We start from the raw sequence: 18,541 nt of genomic DNA on the forward strand, positions 1-18,541 counted from the left end.
GGGTAATTTAGCAAGATTAACAAAATGACCAACTTCTTGGGCTGGTTTTGTATCAATTGTATGGTTAGGCTGAAGATATGGATTTTTTCTGAAATTCTGATGCTTGGCCCAGGTTGCGCCAGGTGAGAGATATCTTCATGATATAGCTCAGCATGCTCTAGGTGTGTTACAAATTGTCACATTAATGCCTTTCACAAGAAGATCCATTGTCAGCTCTACACTGAGCAATGACCGGTCAGGGATGGCAGTAATACTGGATGCTGCTAGTGCGACAGGATTTGCTGAGCCCGAGGTAAGCACTTTACGTCCTAATTTTTGAAAGCAATATGGCTGTTGCATTATTTCGAGTAAGGCTAAGCAACCTGTTGGAAGTTATTGCTTTTACTGATTCTTGTTTTTTTCCCTTCTTTTAGGTAATCCAAGCAGCTTTGTTGGTGCTTGTAAATTTAGTATGCCCACCTCCCTCGCTGTCGAGCCGTCCAAACCAGCCACCAAACACTCCACACACATCTCAGCAACAGATACCTAGCTCTCTATCTGGTAATGGAACCTTGATTGGTGAAGGGAGAGAGCGACATGGGAAAGGAGAGAGTCTTTTGGATAAAAGCGCTGTAGATCGCCTTTCTCAGGCAGCTACAGGCATGACTGATGCAAGAGAGCGTACCTCTAAAGGAGATGCCATTTCAGAAAAGGTTGGAAACGGAACCTTGCCTGGAAACCATTCTCAATCATTGGGGACTCTCTCTCCTGCTGCAACTCTAGTTGGAGATCGAAGAATCTCTCTAGGGTCGGTGGCAGGTGGTTCGGGTATTGCAGCTTACATGGAGCAAGGTTATAGGCAAGCACGTGATGTTGTGCGTGCGAATAATGGTATCAAGGTGCTGCTTCACTTGCTTTATCCAAGGACAGTACTCCCACCAACGTCATTGGATTGTATTCGAGCCCTTGCTTGTAGAGTGCTTCTGGGATTAGCTAGGGATGATGCCATTGCCCACATTCTTACCAAACTTCAGGCAAGTAGACTTGATTGCATCGTGTTGGGTACCCATGAGGCCTAGAACCTTACAATTTCTGTGGTTTCTGCTTCTAAGTAAGCCATACTGAAACTTGGCAGGTGGGAAAATTGCTGTCAGAACTGCTGCGAGATGGTAGTGGTCATGTTGGACGCACCACCGCTGCAAATGGGGGCGGAGAGCAAGGCCGATGGCACACAGAACTTGGTCAAGTGTCTATGGAGCTCATGGCTGTAAGCTATCTAATTCATGATCATTCTTTTAAGTTTCAAATACTGTCTCAATAAGAAGATTGTTTGTGGATTCTTTGGGTAACAAATGCCACTGAATTATCTCAGATAGTAACAAATGCCGGACGCGCTAGTACTTTGACAGCAAGTGATGCAACTGCACCAACTTTGCGCCGCATAGAAAGGGCTGCTATTGCTGCTGCTACCCCCATCAGCTATCCTTCTCGGTTAGTGTCTACCCCACTTCTATTTTTGAAAAACAAAAGGGAGTTGTATCAACTTCTCTTCCTGACCATGCACTTCATTTTTCAGGGAACTCTTGCAGTTGATACATGAGCATCTGGTGCTTTCTGGGTTGCCTATTGCTGCATCAACTTTGCTGAAAGAAGCACAGTTGGTACCTTTGCCTTCAGTTCCATCCCAGACACCATTTTTGTGCCAGAGCAGTGCCATGGAACTCTCACAAGAGCCAATGCACTGGCCAGCAGGACGGATTTCTAGTGGTTTTCTTGTTGAAGCCTCAAAAGTGCCTATCAGGGAAGATGAATCACACTGCAAAAATGATCAAGCTCTTGGAAGTAGCCGGAAAAAGGGGCCTAGCTTCTCCTCATCTTTGATGTCAGGTCAACGACCACCACAAGCAGCTCCATCATTTGTAAAGAAGATGGTCGGGCTACCAAAGGAAAGTATAGAATTGGCTGCTGGCAGGACTGAAAACACTCAGGAGTTTCAGATTTCTGGGACTAGGCTTGGAGACTCTGAATATGGTGATGCTGTGAAAACCTCTATTTGTGCTAGCAGCGTGCCTGCCAAGAGAAAATTCGTAGACAGAGGTAGTCTTCCTATATCTAGCAAACGGCTTGCTACAAGTGACCGAGAAGGTATGTTACCTGCTTTCATCTCTCCTGCTTGCCTCAGGAGTTGTCAAGCATATGATGGCAGTTGCTTGTTGGCAAGCCCGCTTGGACAAAGTCAACGAGATGCATTGTCAAGGCCAGAAAAGTCTCAGACAAATGTTGTACAAAGTGACAATCTTTCAGGCATAGAGAATCATCCATCACAGGTGCCTCCTTTAAATACTCCCATCCAGCCGCAGGCCTTGGGATTTGTACATGGCAACTTACCATCGGAGCCCCAATTGTGTCAACTGGAGCGCGCTACACTTGACTCACTGGTGGTACAGTATTTGAAGCACCAACATAGGCAATGCCCGGCTCCAATAACTACCCTTCCTCCTCTATCATTATTCCATCCTCATGTTTGTCCTGAACCTAGCAGAGCATGCTATGCACCTTACAATATGGCAGGAAGGCTTGCTGCTAGAGAGGTGCTTCCTCCTTGTGGTGGCATGCATGGTCGGAGGCGAGACAGACACTTTATCTACAGTAGGTTCAGGCCCTTGCGACCGTGCCGCGATGAGAGGATCCTACTTACCTCCACTACATTTTTAGGAACAACATTTCGACTTGCTGCTGGCAGTCTTGCAGGTGAAATTCGACTTTTTGATTGCCATTCAGGGGATGTGCTTGAAACACATGCATGCCATCAGTCCCCTATTACATTGCTGCAATCTACTTCTGGAGAACTTGGGGGCTCTGTTGAGTTTACAGGATCACAGCCAGGGCATCTGCTGCTATCCTCGGGAAGCTTTGATGCCCGACTTTGGAATTCTTCAGCATTGGGTGATGTTCCACTTTACAGCTTTGATGGCTGCAGATCCGCACGGTTCAATAATGGTGGAAATATGTTCGCTGCAATCTCTTCAGTGTCTCACAGAGAGGTTCAACTCTACGATGTCCAGACAGGAAAGTTGGAGCAGAAGCTATCTGACACCACTTTGTCTTCTGTGGGAATTTTGCGTGGGAGTGCACAGTGCATTGCACATTTCAGCCCTTCTGATACCTTACTGCTTTGGAATGGCGTGCTGTGGGATCATCGTGCTCCTCGAGCGGTTCACCGATTTGATCAATTCACAGACTATGGTGGTGGGGGTTTCCACCCTGCAGGAAATGAGGTGCAAAGTTTTATGGAATTGCCAATTAAGCTTGTTCAAGTTTTTTTTTCTTTAAGAGATTGATTTTATCAACGTCTACTAAAGACTCAATGGGTCTATGAGACCAAAACGTGTCATATAAGTTCCATGTGTAAACTGAAGATCATAAACATGGAGATAAAAGGTGTCAAAAGAAAATAAGAGCGCGTACTACATGTACAGTGAATGCTCAATTCACAGACTATGGTGGTGGGGGTTTCCACCCTGCGGGAAATGAGGTGCAAAGTTTTATGGAATTGCCAATTAAGCTTGTTCAAGTTTTTTTCTTTAAGAGATTGATTTTATCAACGTCTACTAAAGACCCAATGGGTCTATGAGACCAAAACGTGTCATATAAGTTCCATGTGTAAACTGAAGATCATAAACATGGAGATAAAAGGTGTCAAAAGAAAATAAGAGCGCGTACTACATGTACAGTGAATGCTGCCCGGGCCCCGTATACATGGAGGCAATGTCTACTACTTGCCGCTATATGTCATTGGAGGGTATCTCCAATCTGAAGCTGACAGAAAGAGGGCCTAGATCTTGGAGGATGAGGACATCTGGCCCTTGAAAGGGACAGTACTCAGCCCCGTATAACTCCACGTGTGCGAGGTGCTCTGATGGGCGCTCTGTCTCTCAAACCCCTGTGATGCCGGCTGTGCTGAAAATCTGTCAACCTGGTGGGGTCCAAAGATGTGACACATCTCATCTCAGAGTCCTATGGGCAGGTGCATCCAGGCGCTTGTGCCATGTGGCAGTTGGCTGTTGGAGGGCAGTTGGCAAGATGGAAAGCAAGTCAGCCAGCATATTTGAGGTTGTGGAGTCATCCAAAAGGGGCGGACCAGCACATGGGGCATGCTGCACTATATATCTCTGCGTTTTCTCAGGCATTTGGGTCTACAGTGATCCTTCGGTGCAAGGGCTGGCCAAGGAGAATCTACATCAGAGAGTATTGTGGTCACCGTTTTTACTTGAAATTCAGTTGTAATACATTTTCTTGTACATAATACAATACAGTAGTTTAGGGCTATTGTGTGTGCTGTGTGTTTGAGTTCCGCTGCTCTCTTTTCTTTCTTTCTCTGAAAACCCTAGCACACAGGCACAGTCGGCATCAAAGCTTAACCTTGCTTGAGCTAGATTTTTGTGCATGTGGTTTTGTAGTGTAAATAGGGTATGCTGTAGGCAGTGAGCTCACCGCGCTGAGCTTAACTGGCAAGATATGCGGACACTCTACAGTTGGGCACCACTGCAGTTTAACTTTAGAGATTAGGGCTAGCCTAGGGAACATGCACATTTTTCTTTTTTGGCACCTGTGTACGTTGGCTGCTCGGATAGGGTAGAGTCCCGAACTTCAAGGAGTGCACAAGGTCAGGTTTAGGGAAAGGTTTCATTGCTAGTTCTAGCTCATCATCAGGGATGCATAGACACTTATGGAAGCGTTTTTCTGCATGGAGTAGCGGATCACTGCTTTTACACTTTTGGCAGGATGGATATGGAACTCTAGATATGTGCTACTGCAATTTTCAGGCTCGTGCTTCCTAGGAAGGCTATAATGATTGAGTCTTTCACCCCCCGGGGGCGGTATAGATGAACTCGATGAGCTTTGGCTTTTGTTCCGGCAGTTGTTATTCTGAGCCTGTGATATGGTGGACAGGAGAGCCACCGTTCACATCGCTGGCGGTCTCCTTCTCGGAGTTCCTCTCCACTAGATTCCGTGGATATAGTTCTTGTTCGCCTTCATTGGCTCAATTTTTGGGCTCTACGGGTCCGTTGAGTTTTTCTTTCATGCCTCGAAAGGAACGAACTCAGGTTCCGAAGCGTTTGAAGCCTCCCAAGTTCCATGAGAACATGGACGGAGAGATTGTCACCAACTGGACTTGCGAGATGGCTGCCATGGTGGTGGCAGCAGCTGGTTTCAATGTTTTCGAGGTTTATTTGGTGTGCATGGCATTGATAGGTGCTGCCTTCAGAACAGCAAGTCTAGCAAATTTGAAGCCTTTATCATAACCTCTCTCATTCCTATAGCTATGAAGTTACAGAATGTGGGATGAAGTGGATGTCCTTGAACAGGTTGTTGAAGGTGGAGCTAGGAGATGGAAATGTTGCTATTGCAACATTACCAAATTCGCGGGAGCCAACCGGGTACGAGGACATCTTCTTCATGAAGTTGGCCAAGAAATACAACCTTGTGAAGCCATCCTTGCTGAGAAAAAAAGGGAGCTTAAAGCCAAGCATAATGCTGTCCTTTTTCATGCTCCCCTCCAAGGTCTATGGCTGTAAACCCTTCACTCTTTACAGCTCCTTCCAATCCCTCTGAACCCATGAACTTCTGCGCATTGATTGGCTCCTCTTTTGTGCATCAACCACCCCCAAGAGGCACCCAACATGCTCTTGCTACCTCTTGGGATCCACACAAAAGAGAGGCAGTGGATGCAACTGTTGCGAGGTTTTTTTACCATGACCATATTGCATTCAATGTAGCAAGGTCTCCCTACTTCCAGGACATGGTTCACCTCATTGCTGAGTTTGGGCCTACCTATATTCTCCCCTCCTCGGAGTGGCTCAAGACCACCCTTCTGCTAAAGGAGAAAGAAGCCATTGATCTTGCCATGCAGAATGTCAAAGAAGGTAGGCAAAAGAATGGTTTCTCTGTCATCAGTGATGGATGGAGCGATAGCCGTTCTTGTTCTATCCATGGCATTATGGCCTACTCTCCGGACAATGCATTCTTTTTGTCTTCCCATGATGCCTCCAAGCAAATCTTCAGATGTTATTGTGGAAGAGTGGGCATAAGCAATCGAGCAAGTTGGTGTTGCGAACGTCATCGAAGTCATCGGTGATGGAGAGAACTCAAATCGAGTAGCAGGTGAAAAGCTTTTGCAAGGTACCCGCACATCACATTCATTCCATGCATTGCACATGGATTGAATAATCTCTTGAAGAACATTGATGTCCTTCCTTGGGTTGCTCCGTGCATAGTATAGGATAAAGAGATTGTTAGCTTCATCATGTGGCATCAATTCATTGTATCCGAGTTCAGGAGGTCTCCAAACAAGGACCTAATCAAATATTCTGGAACTCGCTTTGTCTATAATTTTCTCATGTTGGAGAGATTGACCGAGGTGCACGATGTTCTCGAGCAGATAGTGGTGAGCGATGAGTGGAGCAATTGGCCGACCTCTCGCACAGCACAGGGAAGAGCATGCTACAGGAATATCATGGATGATAGCTTATGGGGTGGCGTAAAGCATGTTGTCAACATCACGAAGCATATCATCCACATGCTTGGAATTGTGGATAGCAGAAAGCCATGCATTGGTAAGGTGTACAAAGGCATCGACAAGATTGTGGAGCGCATCAAGGAGCTAGAAGTAGATGAATACAAGCGAGAGAAACTCTGAAAACTATGTCAGGACAGTAAGGCCAATGCCAATGGCATCCTCCATAGATTCGTAAGCATACAATTTCCATCATGATTGAAGCTAGACCAGTGAGATAATGATCACCACCTGCGGTATCCTAATTATGCAAATCTCATGTGAGGTGAACTTGACAAGTGGATTAATGACTAGTTTATTTACGAAATTAAACAACAATGGGTTTGACCTATTGTTGTTCCAAAGAAGAATGGTAAACAGAGAGTGTATGGGTAAACGAAGAAAATGTGAAAGATCATTATCCTTAGCCATTCACAGACCATGTCTTGGAAAGAGTGGCAAGAAAGAAGCTTATAGCTTCTTAGATAGATTCTTTTTTTCAATATAGAGGATACAAGTTACTCAGGGTATGTATGTAAGCTTCGTAAGGATTTGAATGGGCTGAACCAAGCTCCACGAGCATGGCATGACAAGATTGTTGAGTATCTTGTCACTATTGGTTTTCATATGGTAGATGTAGATCGCTCTTTGTATATGCCCAAGAATAAGGATATTGTGATCATCACCATCTATGTAGATGATCTTATTATTGGGGGTGACAACTTGGAAAAGATTGAGTACGTGAAAAGTGTTCTCAAAAGGAAGTTTGACATGAAGGATTTGCGAGATCTGGGCTACTTTTTGAGCATTGAGGTCATTCACACACATGATGGTATTTGGCTGTCACAGGGACAATATGTATTGGACATGTTGTCCAAGTATGGGATGGCTAGTTGTAAGCCAATCTTGGTGTCATTAGATCAAAATAGCATGCTCAGTGCAAATGCAGGTTATGTGTTGGAGGATCCCACTATGTACAAGAAGATTGTGGAGAGTCCGATCTATGTCACGATCAGCAGGCCAGATTTGAGTTACACTGTTCGCTTAGAGAGCCAATTTATGTAGGTTCCGCGCAAACCACATCTTGACAGTGTGCGACGCACAATTCGGTATTTGAGGGCTCATGTTGATTATGCATTATTTTATGCAGCAGGTGTGCCATTGGAGCTATATGGGTACACAGATGCAGATTGGGCAAGTAGTATCTCAGATAGGAGATGTACCAGTGGATTTATATTTTCATTGGGGAGTGCTGCTGTGACATGGAGCAACAAGAAGTAGCCCACAGTTGCCTTGTCGAGTATAGAGGCAGAGTACATAGGAGCTGCGGTGGCAGCGTGTGAGGTAGCTTGGTTACGCAAGCTACTTGCCGATTTGAGGTTGCATGTGGAGAGAAAGGTTGTCATATATTGTGACAATCTTAGTAGTATAAAGTTGGCCAGGAATCCAGTTTTTCATGCATGGACGAAACACATTTAGGTACACTACCACTTCATTAGGGAAAGAGTCTTGGCAAGTGTCATGTGCATAGTGTGTATCTACCGTGTGCTATACGCACACAAGACTAGCTTCGAGGCTGGGGAAGCTTGGAGCTAGGCAGGCTGATTGGCGAGCTGAGTTAGGGATAGACTAACGGGCGGGCACCTAAGTATGGACGGGTGGGCACCCAAGTATGGACGGGTGTGCACCCAAGTGTGGACGCCCGATGACCAACCAAGAGCCTATCAAAGGGTGGCCAAGGTTAGTCATTAGTGATATAGAGTCTCGCGTGTCTTTGCGAGAGCTCTATGGTCAGGGGCCTGGATCTAGGGCAGACGTGCACCTGCTTCATGCAGCCGAGGCCGGCAGCAGTCTCGAGGCCGGCAAGGGTAGCTTCGTGGCGGTATGGGACGTCACGAGGTAGAGATTGGTCGGTACGTCCATCTAGTTAGCTCAGCTTGTGGCTCGGTGGGGACAACCAAGACTTGTGGGCTTGCCCACGGCTGTCAAGGTTGGGAGGTGAGTCAGCCCTGCACCCCCTTCATGTTTGTTTCGTTTGTTTGCAGGTTTCGAGTCTTGTACCAGGAGCGTTCTACGAGGAGATCCTATGGGGATTTGACAGTGGTATCAGAGCAAGCCTCGTGAATGAGCAAATCGGTAGGTAGAGAAGATGAGGTCAAAAGAAAGGTATGAGTTCGAGAAGCTTGCTGTTTTTCAGAGTATATTGCTATTTTTTCCATTTCAGCATGTTGCTTTTTCATCGTAGGAGCCCGTGGTGATGGGGATTTTGGTCTTGTTATGGGCTGTTTTGTTTAGCAAGAAGAAGGGTTGTGTTTTTAACTGTATGAACAGTTTGAAGAGAGAGAAAACAAGGAAAAAGCCTGTCGGTTGTTTGTAAGAGAGAGAGAGAGAGAGAGAGAGAGAGAGAGAAGAAGAAGCGAAGGCTATTCATGTCTGTGTATCACCTGAGGGCTGCGCAGCCTACATGTGTGAAGACGCCAGCCGCAAGGTCACCGCACCAGTCGCAAGCAGCAGTACACGCAGGCGGACAAGTTGGTGCACGTAAGCGGGCTGGTACACATAGGCTGGCGCACGTGGGCAGGCGGGCCTTGCACACGAGCTGTATGCGCAGTTAGCACAGGCTGACGCACATGGGTAGGCGACTCTTGCGCTCGGGCCAGTATGTGCAGGCCAGCGCAGGTGCGTCGGGTGTACATAGGTGCAGGTGCGCAAGTACAGGCGACAATCGGTCATCTGTACGCTCAGGCCGGCTAGGTACACAAGCGCAGAACCTCGAGCATATACGCAAGCAGCCAAGCATCTGCGTGGGCAGACAGGTAGACGCAAGCACGTGCGCAGGGAGTCTACGCAGGCAGACAGCCGCTAATTACAGACGGGTGACATAAAAAAAAAAGTGAAAGCATACGTGTAAGTTTTTTTTTAGCTTTTGTGTGTTTTTTTTGAAAAAACCAAAAAAAAAACCCATGTCTTGTTTTCGTTTTTTTTTGCTAAACCTTAGTAAAAGGGTTTAAAAAACCCAAGTATTGCTTTATAACTGTTTTTTTTCTTTAAGAAAACAAAATATATATATAGCTTTAGGGGAAGCCTATATATTCTCTTTAAGCGGGCTTCTTGCCACCAAGCTCTCAAGCTCTCAAGCTCTCAAGCTCTCTGGCACTCTCTTTGTGCAAGATAATACTTTTCTCTCATCTTGTCCTCTTCAAGATGTCGACCCAAGAATCCGAGTTGGAGCCCTTTCTTGAACGTGAAGACCTGCCGGCTACGGAAGCCACCGATGCCGATCTTTTCGACGATTATGTGTCAAAATCAGATTTCCAAGAGTTTAAAGTTGCTCTCGAAGCTTCTTCCTCGGAACATCAAGCACAAATCGCCGCGCAGATGCAGGCTTTACAGAACTCCATCTCTTTGTTGACCTATCTACTCTTTCGGGTATGGATACCTTGGCATCTGCTTTAGGCCCCAATATTACTCCGGAACAGTTTGGGGGCGAGCAAAAGCAGTGTACCAAGGAGATAGTGGACACTTGGCTACTTTAGTGGCAAGTCCATTTTCAGTTCCATCCATATGACGATGGGAAAAAGATCCAATTAGCAGCAGGTTTCCTCTCAGGCAAAGCTTTGCTTTGGTGGAAGGAACTCAACCCTAAACCAACGACTTGGGCACAGTTCGAAGACGTCTTCAAGAAAGAATTCCTCAAGAAGGAGGATGACTATGATGTTGTTGCCCGGTTTACTACTTTGACCATGATCTCGCAGAACCTCACTTATGAGGTCTCTCTCCAGAAATTTAGGGACTTGTAGATGAAAGCTACGACGATGGATTCCACAACTCTTTTGGGTTTCCTCGTAGCAGGTTTACCCGACTGATACCGTTTACAGGTTAAAAATAACAAATGCAAAACTTTGGACGAAGCCATTCATTCCGCTCGTATCTATGATGATACAATGGTCTCTTCCAAGTCTAAACCCATTACCGAGCAGGGGAACAAGCACAAAAGGAAGTTCTCCGCACCAATGGCTAGCACGATTGAAGGAAAGTCTTCGGACCAACCTTCGAAGAATTCAACTTTGACACCAGCGAAGAAGAAACGTCTCTTTAAGGCTTTGAAGCTCAAGAAGGAGGGACGTTGCTTCATCTGCGAAGAAAAAGGACATGCGTAACGAGTGTCCGAAGCAAAAGGGTGCAAAGACCAACGCAGGACCCAAGCCAAAGGCAGCTAACCAGTTGTCTTTGATAGGTACGTCAGTTACTGTGCTTTCTAGCCCTAGTACATGTTTTGATTGTCTGTTCAACTCTAAAGTTTTTGGCTTGCATGATCTTCTTCGAGTTTATGGTGAAGTGAATGGCCATAGAATCCACATTCTTCTAGACCCTGGCAGCTCACACAACTTTGTTAATTACAAACTTGTGCAGAAATTGGGTCTTGATACAACGCCTAGCGATCATACCTATGAGGTACGCCTACCTGCGGGTCGGCAAGTATGGGATCGAAAGGTGGAGACGCTACCGATCCGGATTCAGGACTACAAAGATACTCTGGAATGCTATATTATGCACCTAGAACATGTAGACTTGTTATTAGAGATTGAGTGGTTTAAGACTCTTCAAGTCCAGATAGATTGGTCTAGTCATATTTTTTCTTTTGAACATAGGAACACCTAGTATAGTATCTTAGGTGATTGTATACATCCCTCTCAGGGACCTCTTGTAAATACAGTTGATTTTGGTAATATAATGGATTCTTCTTTGTATACTGCTTTCCACTGTGTATTGATTCCACTTTCTTCATTTCTCATACCTTCTATGGATGTCAATGAATTAAGTGTATTTGAAAGCAAAGAATTACAGAAGATACTCGATTCGTTTCAAGATGTATTTCCTAAGGAACTGCCATCAGGCTTACCACCTGAAAGGGTAGTAGATCATCGTATTGACCTGATCCCTGGAGCTCACCCTATTAGTATTCCACCTTACAGGATGAGCCAAGCTGAGGAAGATGAGTTGGCCAAACAACTCGAAGATTATTTGAGGATAGACCAGATCCGTCCAAGTAAATCACCTTGGGGTGCACGTGTGTTGCTTAGGAGAAAGAAGGACAACACCTGGAGAATGTGTATAGATAACAAGAGATTAAACAAGATGACAATTAAGAACAGTTATCCTCTCCCTAGATCAGATGACCTGATTGACCAGTTAGCCGGAGCGAAATATTTCATGAAGATAGATTTATATACTGGTATTGACTGATCATCAGTCAATCAAGTGTGTGTGTGATGCCGATGATTTGAGAGAAAGGAAAGCTCGATGGGTTGAATTAATGCAAGATTTTGATTTTGAGATTCGTTATAGAAAAGGGTCCATGAATAGTGTTGGAGATGCGCTTAGTCGAATTAGAGAGATGAATACTTTGTCGTTCACCGAGATTTCTACTGATTTATTTCAGTTATTGAGAGGGCTTTGCAGGACTGATAGTTATTTTGGTCCATTTTGGCAGAAGATCCAAGACGGGAGGTCATTGATTGACCAAGATTCAATGACTGAGCAACTTAACATTCAGGCTGCAGGAGGCCAGTGGATGATTCGGAATGGTTTACTATTCCGTAATGACAAAATTTGTGTACCACAGATCCCGGACGTTACCTCCAAGATTCTTAAGGAGTGTCACGACACCCCTTTTGCTGGACACCTTGGGGTACACAGGACCTTATCATTAGTGAAACACACTTTTTATTGGCCAAAGATAAAAGGGTATGTAGAAGATTATGTTCTCCAGTGTCAAGTTTGTCAAGCAAATAAAGCTGAACGCTTTAGACAGGCTTTATTTGCTTGACAAACTTTGCAAATCCCAGGTAATAAATGGGAAAGTATTTCCATGGATTTTATTACCGGATTGCCAAGAACACATCAAGGCCACGTTTCTATTTGGGTTGTGGTAGATCGCTTGACAAAACTGGCTAGATTTTTACCAACCCGGAAGACCATTACAGCTACGCAATTAGCAAGACAGTTTATCGAGCAATTGATTAGACTGTACGGGTTACCGCAAGACATAGTCAGTGATAGGGACTCTAAGTTTACGAGTGATTTTTGGAAACTTGGTTTTGAGAAGTTGGAAACAACTTTGAATTTGAATTCCTTAGATCATTCTCAATCTGATGGCCAGACTGAAAGATCGAATCAAATTTTGGAGGATATGCTTCGAGCATATGTATCCAAAAGGCAGAGTTCATGGGAGGATTATCTTCCTATGTTAGAATTTGCATATAACAGTACTAAGCATACGAGTACAAGTTTTAGTCCTTTCATGCTTATGTATGGTTTTCAACCTAGATCACCTATTACAATGGGATTTTCAGGACTTCAGCATGATGCATCACGTAATTTTTTGCAAGATATGCAAATAATGTTACAAGTTACGAAGGAATCTATTAGAAGTGCTCAAGACCGAGACAGATTTTATTCTAATAGACATCGTTCACCCAGAGAGTTCTTTGAAGGTACGATGGTGTATTTGCGAGTTCTGAAAGATTCTGAGACTTTACAGACAGGTCGATCTCCGAAATTATCCCCTAGATGCTATGGACCATTTCGTATTACACGACGGATTGGTTCAGTCACATATGAATTGGATTTGCCTTCTCATGTGAAAGTTCATCCTGTGTTTCATGTCAGTAGACTTAAGTACTGGGTGGAACAGACCAGTTAGTTACTCCTCAAGAAATCATAGACGTCGAGAACACGACATTTGTTCCACACGAACCTGAAAAGATTCTTGGATTTCGTGAAAGAAGATTGCGTAATACGCTTATCACGGAATACAAGATCAAGTGGAAGGATCGTGTTGAGGAGGACCCTACATGGGAGACATTGACTACTCTTCAGAGAGATTACCTTGGCTTTTTAGTGAGCTCAGGAGTGAGCTCTTAGAGGAAGGGGAGTATGTCATGTGCACAGTGTGTATCTACCGTGTGCTACACGCACACAAGACTAGCTTCGAGGTTGGGGAAGCTTGGAGCTAGGCAGACTGATTGGCAAGCTGAGTTAGGGATAGACTAACGGGCGGGCACCCAAGTGCTGACGCCCGATGACCAGCCAAGAGCCTATAAAAGGGTGGCCAAGGTTAGTCATTAGTGATATAGAGTCTCGCGTGTCTTTGTGAGAGCTCTATGGTCAGGAGCCTGGATCTAGTGCAGACGTGCACCTGCTTCATGCAGCCGAGGCTGGCAGCAGTCTCCAGGCCCGCAAGGGTAGCTTCGTGGCGGTATGGGACGTCACGAGGTAGAGATTGGTCGGTACGTCCATCTAGTTAGCTTAGCTCGTGACTCGGTGGATACAGCCAAGACTTGTGGGCTTGCCCACGGGTGTCAAGGTTGGGAGGTGAGTTAGCCCTGCACCCCCCTTCATGTTTGTTTTCGTTTGTTTGCAGGTTTCGAGTCTTGTACTACCAGGAGTGTTCTACGAGGAGATCCTATGGGGATTTGACAGCAAGTGACATCAACTTGGTCTACGTTAGCACATAGGATCAGGTCGCTAACATCTTCACGAAGGCCTTGGGAGCTGAGAAGCTCCGCAGATTTCGAGATATGCTTGGAGTTCACGAGCTGGAATTGAGCTCGAGGAGTGTTGAGATGTTAAGCTCAACATAAGCTGACACTCACGAGGCGCCTGCGTGACCATTTGACATTTACATCACTTGCGGGTTTGGTAGCTGGCACCGATATATCTTCGTCGGAGATTCTACAGTTTGGACTACAACGACTAGTTCACACCTACCCATTCCACTTAGCGTGTTTGCATTATGGACCGCATGTACATAGTACTTTAGTGCTTATGTTGTATTTTCTTTATCTTTTGTTAGAACCCTTTTTGTTGTGAAGAAGAACAACAATCTTCACCCTCTCATCTTGTGTGTTCTCTTCTAGGGTTTGTGAGAGTGTGTGCTTGCAATAGCTCAAGCTCTCTTTCTCCTTGCATCTTTTCATGATAATGGAGTTTTGGAAGGTTGGGATCTTATTGTTTCGAGTCAGGTTCCAGATGCTGTGGTACGTAGAGTAATTAGAAGCGAGCTGTCCTTGTATAGGAGCAAAGCTGGAAAGTTTCGTTCTGCAGATGTGCAGGCAAACAGGAGGGGGCTTCTTTCGTGGGAGGGTTATGGAGCAGCAACTCCAGATCTTTCAACGTCTTGCCATCCGCATTCTTAGTCAGAATGCAAGCTCCTCTCCTATTGAGCAACTAAGGAGTGTCTTTAGCCATGTTGCCTCAAAGAAGAGGAACTGCTTGTTAACATTAGAACAAATGATTTGGTGTATGTGGCATCCAACTTGCACCTTTTGGCTCAAGTTGCAAGTGGTAATCTTGACAATGAGAGCTTCATATCCATGCAGGGAGATTTGGATTCAGATTCATATGAGCTTCTAGCTTCATTGTCTCACGATGCAGCTACGAATAAGAGTTTGGATGATATTCTAAGCTCTATTTGACATTCTCCTTTTTAGAGTGCCTTAATAACTCTTTGTATTCATTTCCTTAGTTGTAAGTCCTTTGTTGTACCCTTGTTTTCTTCATTAGAAATCTATGAACATGGCTAGCTGCTGCTACTTTTGAAAATTGTTCTCTTTGAAGATTTTCCTTGTTTGTACATTGTACATTTATTGCTTTCTTCACTCTATTTGTCTATCTTGTTCGAAAAATAATTAATGTCTCATTCCTATCTAAACTCTCTCTCATGAGGATGTGTTGTTTCCATTCCCATTTCGAGTCCAAACGTCTTCGTTTCCCGTTCCAAAATCAGGCCTCGTTCCCGCTCCCATTCCACATTCCATGTTACTAGGCTTCCAAGGTTCAGTGTATCAAGACATTCAATTAATACGTGCACAAGGGTTCCCATAACTGCATGAGTCACTCGGATTATGTCATTAAGGACCAAACACCCCATGTTAAGATGGATTCAATATGCACAGTGGCACATAACATGAAGATAAATGGAACGAAAAACTAACTACTATATATGCCAAAGTAGTTAAAATAAAAGGAAGAATCAAAACACAAGCCTAGAGTCTGGTCTGCACATGAGTAAGGGGTATCTTCATGATCTGATCATGAACCTGAGCCGTAAGCACCTCTTGATCAAGAAAATGGACAGCACCACGCTTCACAGCCTATCAACATAGGCCGTAGCATGTCGACTCTGGATGCCAGCTTCTTGGCTTTGCCTCTTAGTGAGTTTTGGGCCAGGGGCATCTGGTGACCATCACTTGAGAAAGAAAGAAACAACGATTTTATCAGTGTGTACTACTAAAGTGTCTCTGAGATTTAAAGTGTAACATGTGTAGCTGAAGGACATAAACATAAACATGGAAACATAAGAAAATAGACCTGCCTACTATGTGGGTCCTATAAGGCCAGTGAAACCAGGGGCTCATCATGGAGGCAATGCTACTGCTGGGGTGGTGCTGCTCTATGGTGTACACACACACACACACACAGAGACGTGTGCTGCTGGTGTAGATATTTTTCTATTACAGTTTCATCTTGCTATATTGCTGTTTAATGTATCTTCCTTTACTACTATGGAGAGAGCTTGTTGGACTAGCATTGCTATTACCAGGTTTGGAAGCATCAAGGCTTTCAGCTTTTCTTAATTAATGTTGACTTGATGCTTGGTTTCTACTGCAGGTAATCATCAACTCTGAAGTGTGGGACCTGCGGTCTTTCAAACTGTTGCGCAGCGTGCCTTCTCTTGACCAGACTGTAATAACCTTCAATGCCAGTGGTGATGTTATATATGCAACTCTTAGGAGAAACCTAGAGGACATAACATCTGCCCTTCATCCCCGGCGAGGTCGCCATCCTCTCTTCTCTGCATTCCGGACCATGGATGCTGTGGATTATACTGATATTGCAACAACTTCTGTTGATCGTTGCATCTTAGACATGGCAACAGAACCAACTGATTCTTTGATATCAATAGTTGCGTTGGATGGACACGATGAGATGGACTCTTTTGCAAAGCTTTATGAAGTTGGAAGGCGCAAGCCCACAGATGATGATTCGGATCCAGATGATGGGGTTGAGACAGATGATGACGAGGACAGTTTGGCAGAGGAAGAGGCAGTGGAGGAAGCAGCTCTGCATGGAGATGGGGATGATAGTGATCTGGATGGTAGCAATGATGAGGATGGGAGTGGAGATGAAGAAGCCGAAGAGGATGCTGATGTAGATTTTGATACCAACGAAGAAGATGATGATGATGACACAGTTGAGGTAGATGGAAGCATTGTGGAAATAATTACTGATGGTTCAGATGATGAGACAAGAATCTCTTATAGCAGTGGTGATGATGGGTCTCTTGGTGATTATGATGATGATTTCAATGATATTTTACAAGGTTTTCTGTGATGGGCGAAATGCACAAGCAGCTCTTTGCAAGGAGAGCGAATTCCAACCAGGGTTCCTCTCCACCATTCAGTATACACATGGACTAAGAGGGACATCTGATCCAGAATGTGTGCATGTCACGGATCTACTACTATGCTCAGCCGAGCCCTTGACTTCTATGGTGTCTGACGGAGCTAATGCTGCATGCTATCCAAGCAGGGGCATCATACTGTTTTTGAATTTAGACTGGAATCGAGCTGGATATGATGTAATTCAGGCTCCCATGGCTCGAGGAAGGATTTAATGTTTTGAATAGGATACCTATGGAGTGGCTTAAACCAAGCAATTAGCGCTGCCTTGGAGTGCTGTAATAAGCAGCTTGTCAATACTATGGAACATTATAATTTATGTTAGAAGTCTTGGAAGAGATGTTTCAAGTAAAATGCTACTTGAAACAATTTGTGTGTGTACTAATAGATGAAATATCTTAGCCCTAGGGACAAGGGAGTTGGATTGGGCTGGATTGCCCGCCCATCATGGAGAGGATTGGCTCCCCTTTTCTTCTTTCTTTCCCTGTGGGTGGGCAGGCTATGGTTGTGTGGAGTAGTGGATTATCTGTAGCTACAAACAATCCTTACAAGGACACATCCTATTTTGTGTGAGAAATTAATAAATGCTCCGCTGCAGTTTCAGTCACATGCTTCACCAGCTGCCCTTTTGAGATTGATTTGCATGTTTAAATGGAGGAGCTTTTGATTACAGTAATCATGACTTGGGTCTAGTGTACCATGCTATGTATGCTATGGAATGTGCTCAAGCTGATGACGAAGGAAGTGTTGCCCAGTTTGTTGCTACTTGTTGAGATCGCTTTCTCTAAGGCATAGACTTGCCAAATGTAATAATTCTCGGCGGTTACACATGCAGGTTTGCAATTTATTCAAGTATATTAAACTTGTTTTTTTAATGTTTCTTTGTTGTCTCTAACCTATATTTGCGGTGTGAACTCTTCTTGTACATGTATTTGTCATACAAAAGGTTAAACTATGAGTTGCACTTAATTTTTTTAATTTTTTTAATTGAAGCAACCTTGGAACTGTGGTCCTTGGACCCCTTGACCACTCTACTTCACGACGAAAGGTCATAGGGTTATCCCCATTCATTGTGCAATCAAGTGCGATGTGATTAACTCAAGCCCATGTCCAATATCCTTTGAACAAAAGAACAAGTGTGGTCCCAAGACCTATCAAGGCCATTGAAATAATTCATCTCACACTACGTGTTACCCATACAACTCACACAGAGTAAATGTATGAATATACATGATGTTTGTGTGCATGCAATATGTATTTTGACAGAGTGGTTATGATGAGTTTTTGGTTGGCCCTATAGAAATCAACATCTATGAAGTTTGATGGAGATCTATGAAATTGAAGTTATCAAAGCAGTATTTGTTTTTCCCTAGGAGTCCTTTTTTAAATTTAGTTTCACTATTGTTGAAGATTCTTTGTTATTTTGTTTCTAAAGTTGGGTTGTCGCTTGCAAGTTAATCTAAAGCAAAGTTTCACATGGGGAGCATTTATCATGGAGTGGACAATTTTAGAGAAACCTAAAAGTTACTCTTTAAAAAGG

General features: G+C 44.4%; 1 protein-coding gene across 2 annotated transcripts in view; it reads left to right on the top strand.

The window, feature by feature from the left end:
- Nucleotides 1-17,608, top strand: part of LOC147624390 (DDB1- and CUL4-associated factor homolog 1-like) — a 77,249-nt gene extending 59,641 nt beyond the window's left edge. For both annotated transcript variants that reach the window (XM_086819369.1, XM_086819370.1), the window contains exons 9-14: nucleotides 113-292; nucleotides 414-1,013; nucleotides 1,115-1,246; nucleotides 1,352-1,470; nucleotides 1,556-3,257; nucleotides 16,211-17,608. In XM_086819369.1, the coding sequence (XP_086675495.1) occupies nucleotides 113-292; nucleotides 414-1,013; nucleotides 1,115-1,246; nucleotides 1,352-1,470; nucleotides 1,556-3,257; nucleotides 16,211-16,933 (3,456 nt within the window). In that variant the 3' untranslated portion in view covers nucleotides 16,934-17,608. The remainder of the gene's footprint in view (nucleotides 1-112; nucleotides 293-413; nucleotides 1,014-1,114; nucleotides 1,247-1,351; nucleotides 1,471-1,555; nucleotides 3,258-16,210) is intronic.
- The last annotated feature ends 933 nt before the right edge of the window (nucleotides 17,609-18,541 follow it).

This window comes from Cibotium barometz, chromosome 25 (genome assembly GCF_041138505.1).
Source record: "Cibotium barometz isolate CiBa-2024 chromosome 25, ASM4113850v1, whole genome shotgun sequence".
Taxonomy (NCBI): domain Eukaryota; kingdom Viridiplantae; phylum Streptophyta; class Polypodiopsida; order Cyatheales; family Cibotiaceae; genus Cibotium; species Cibotium barometz.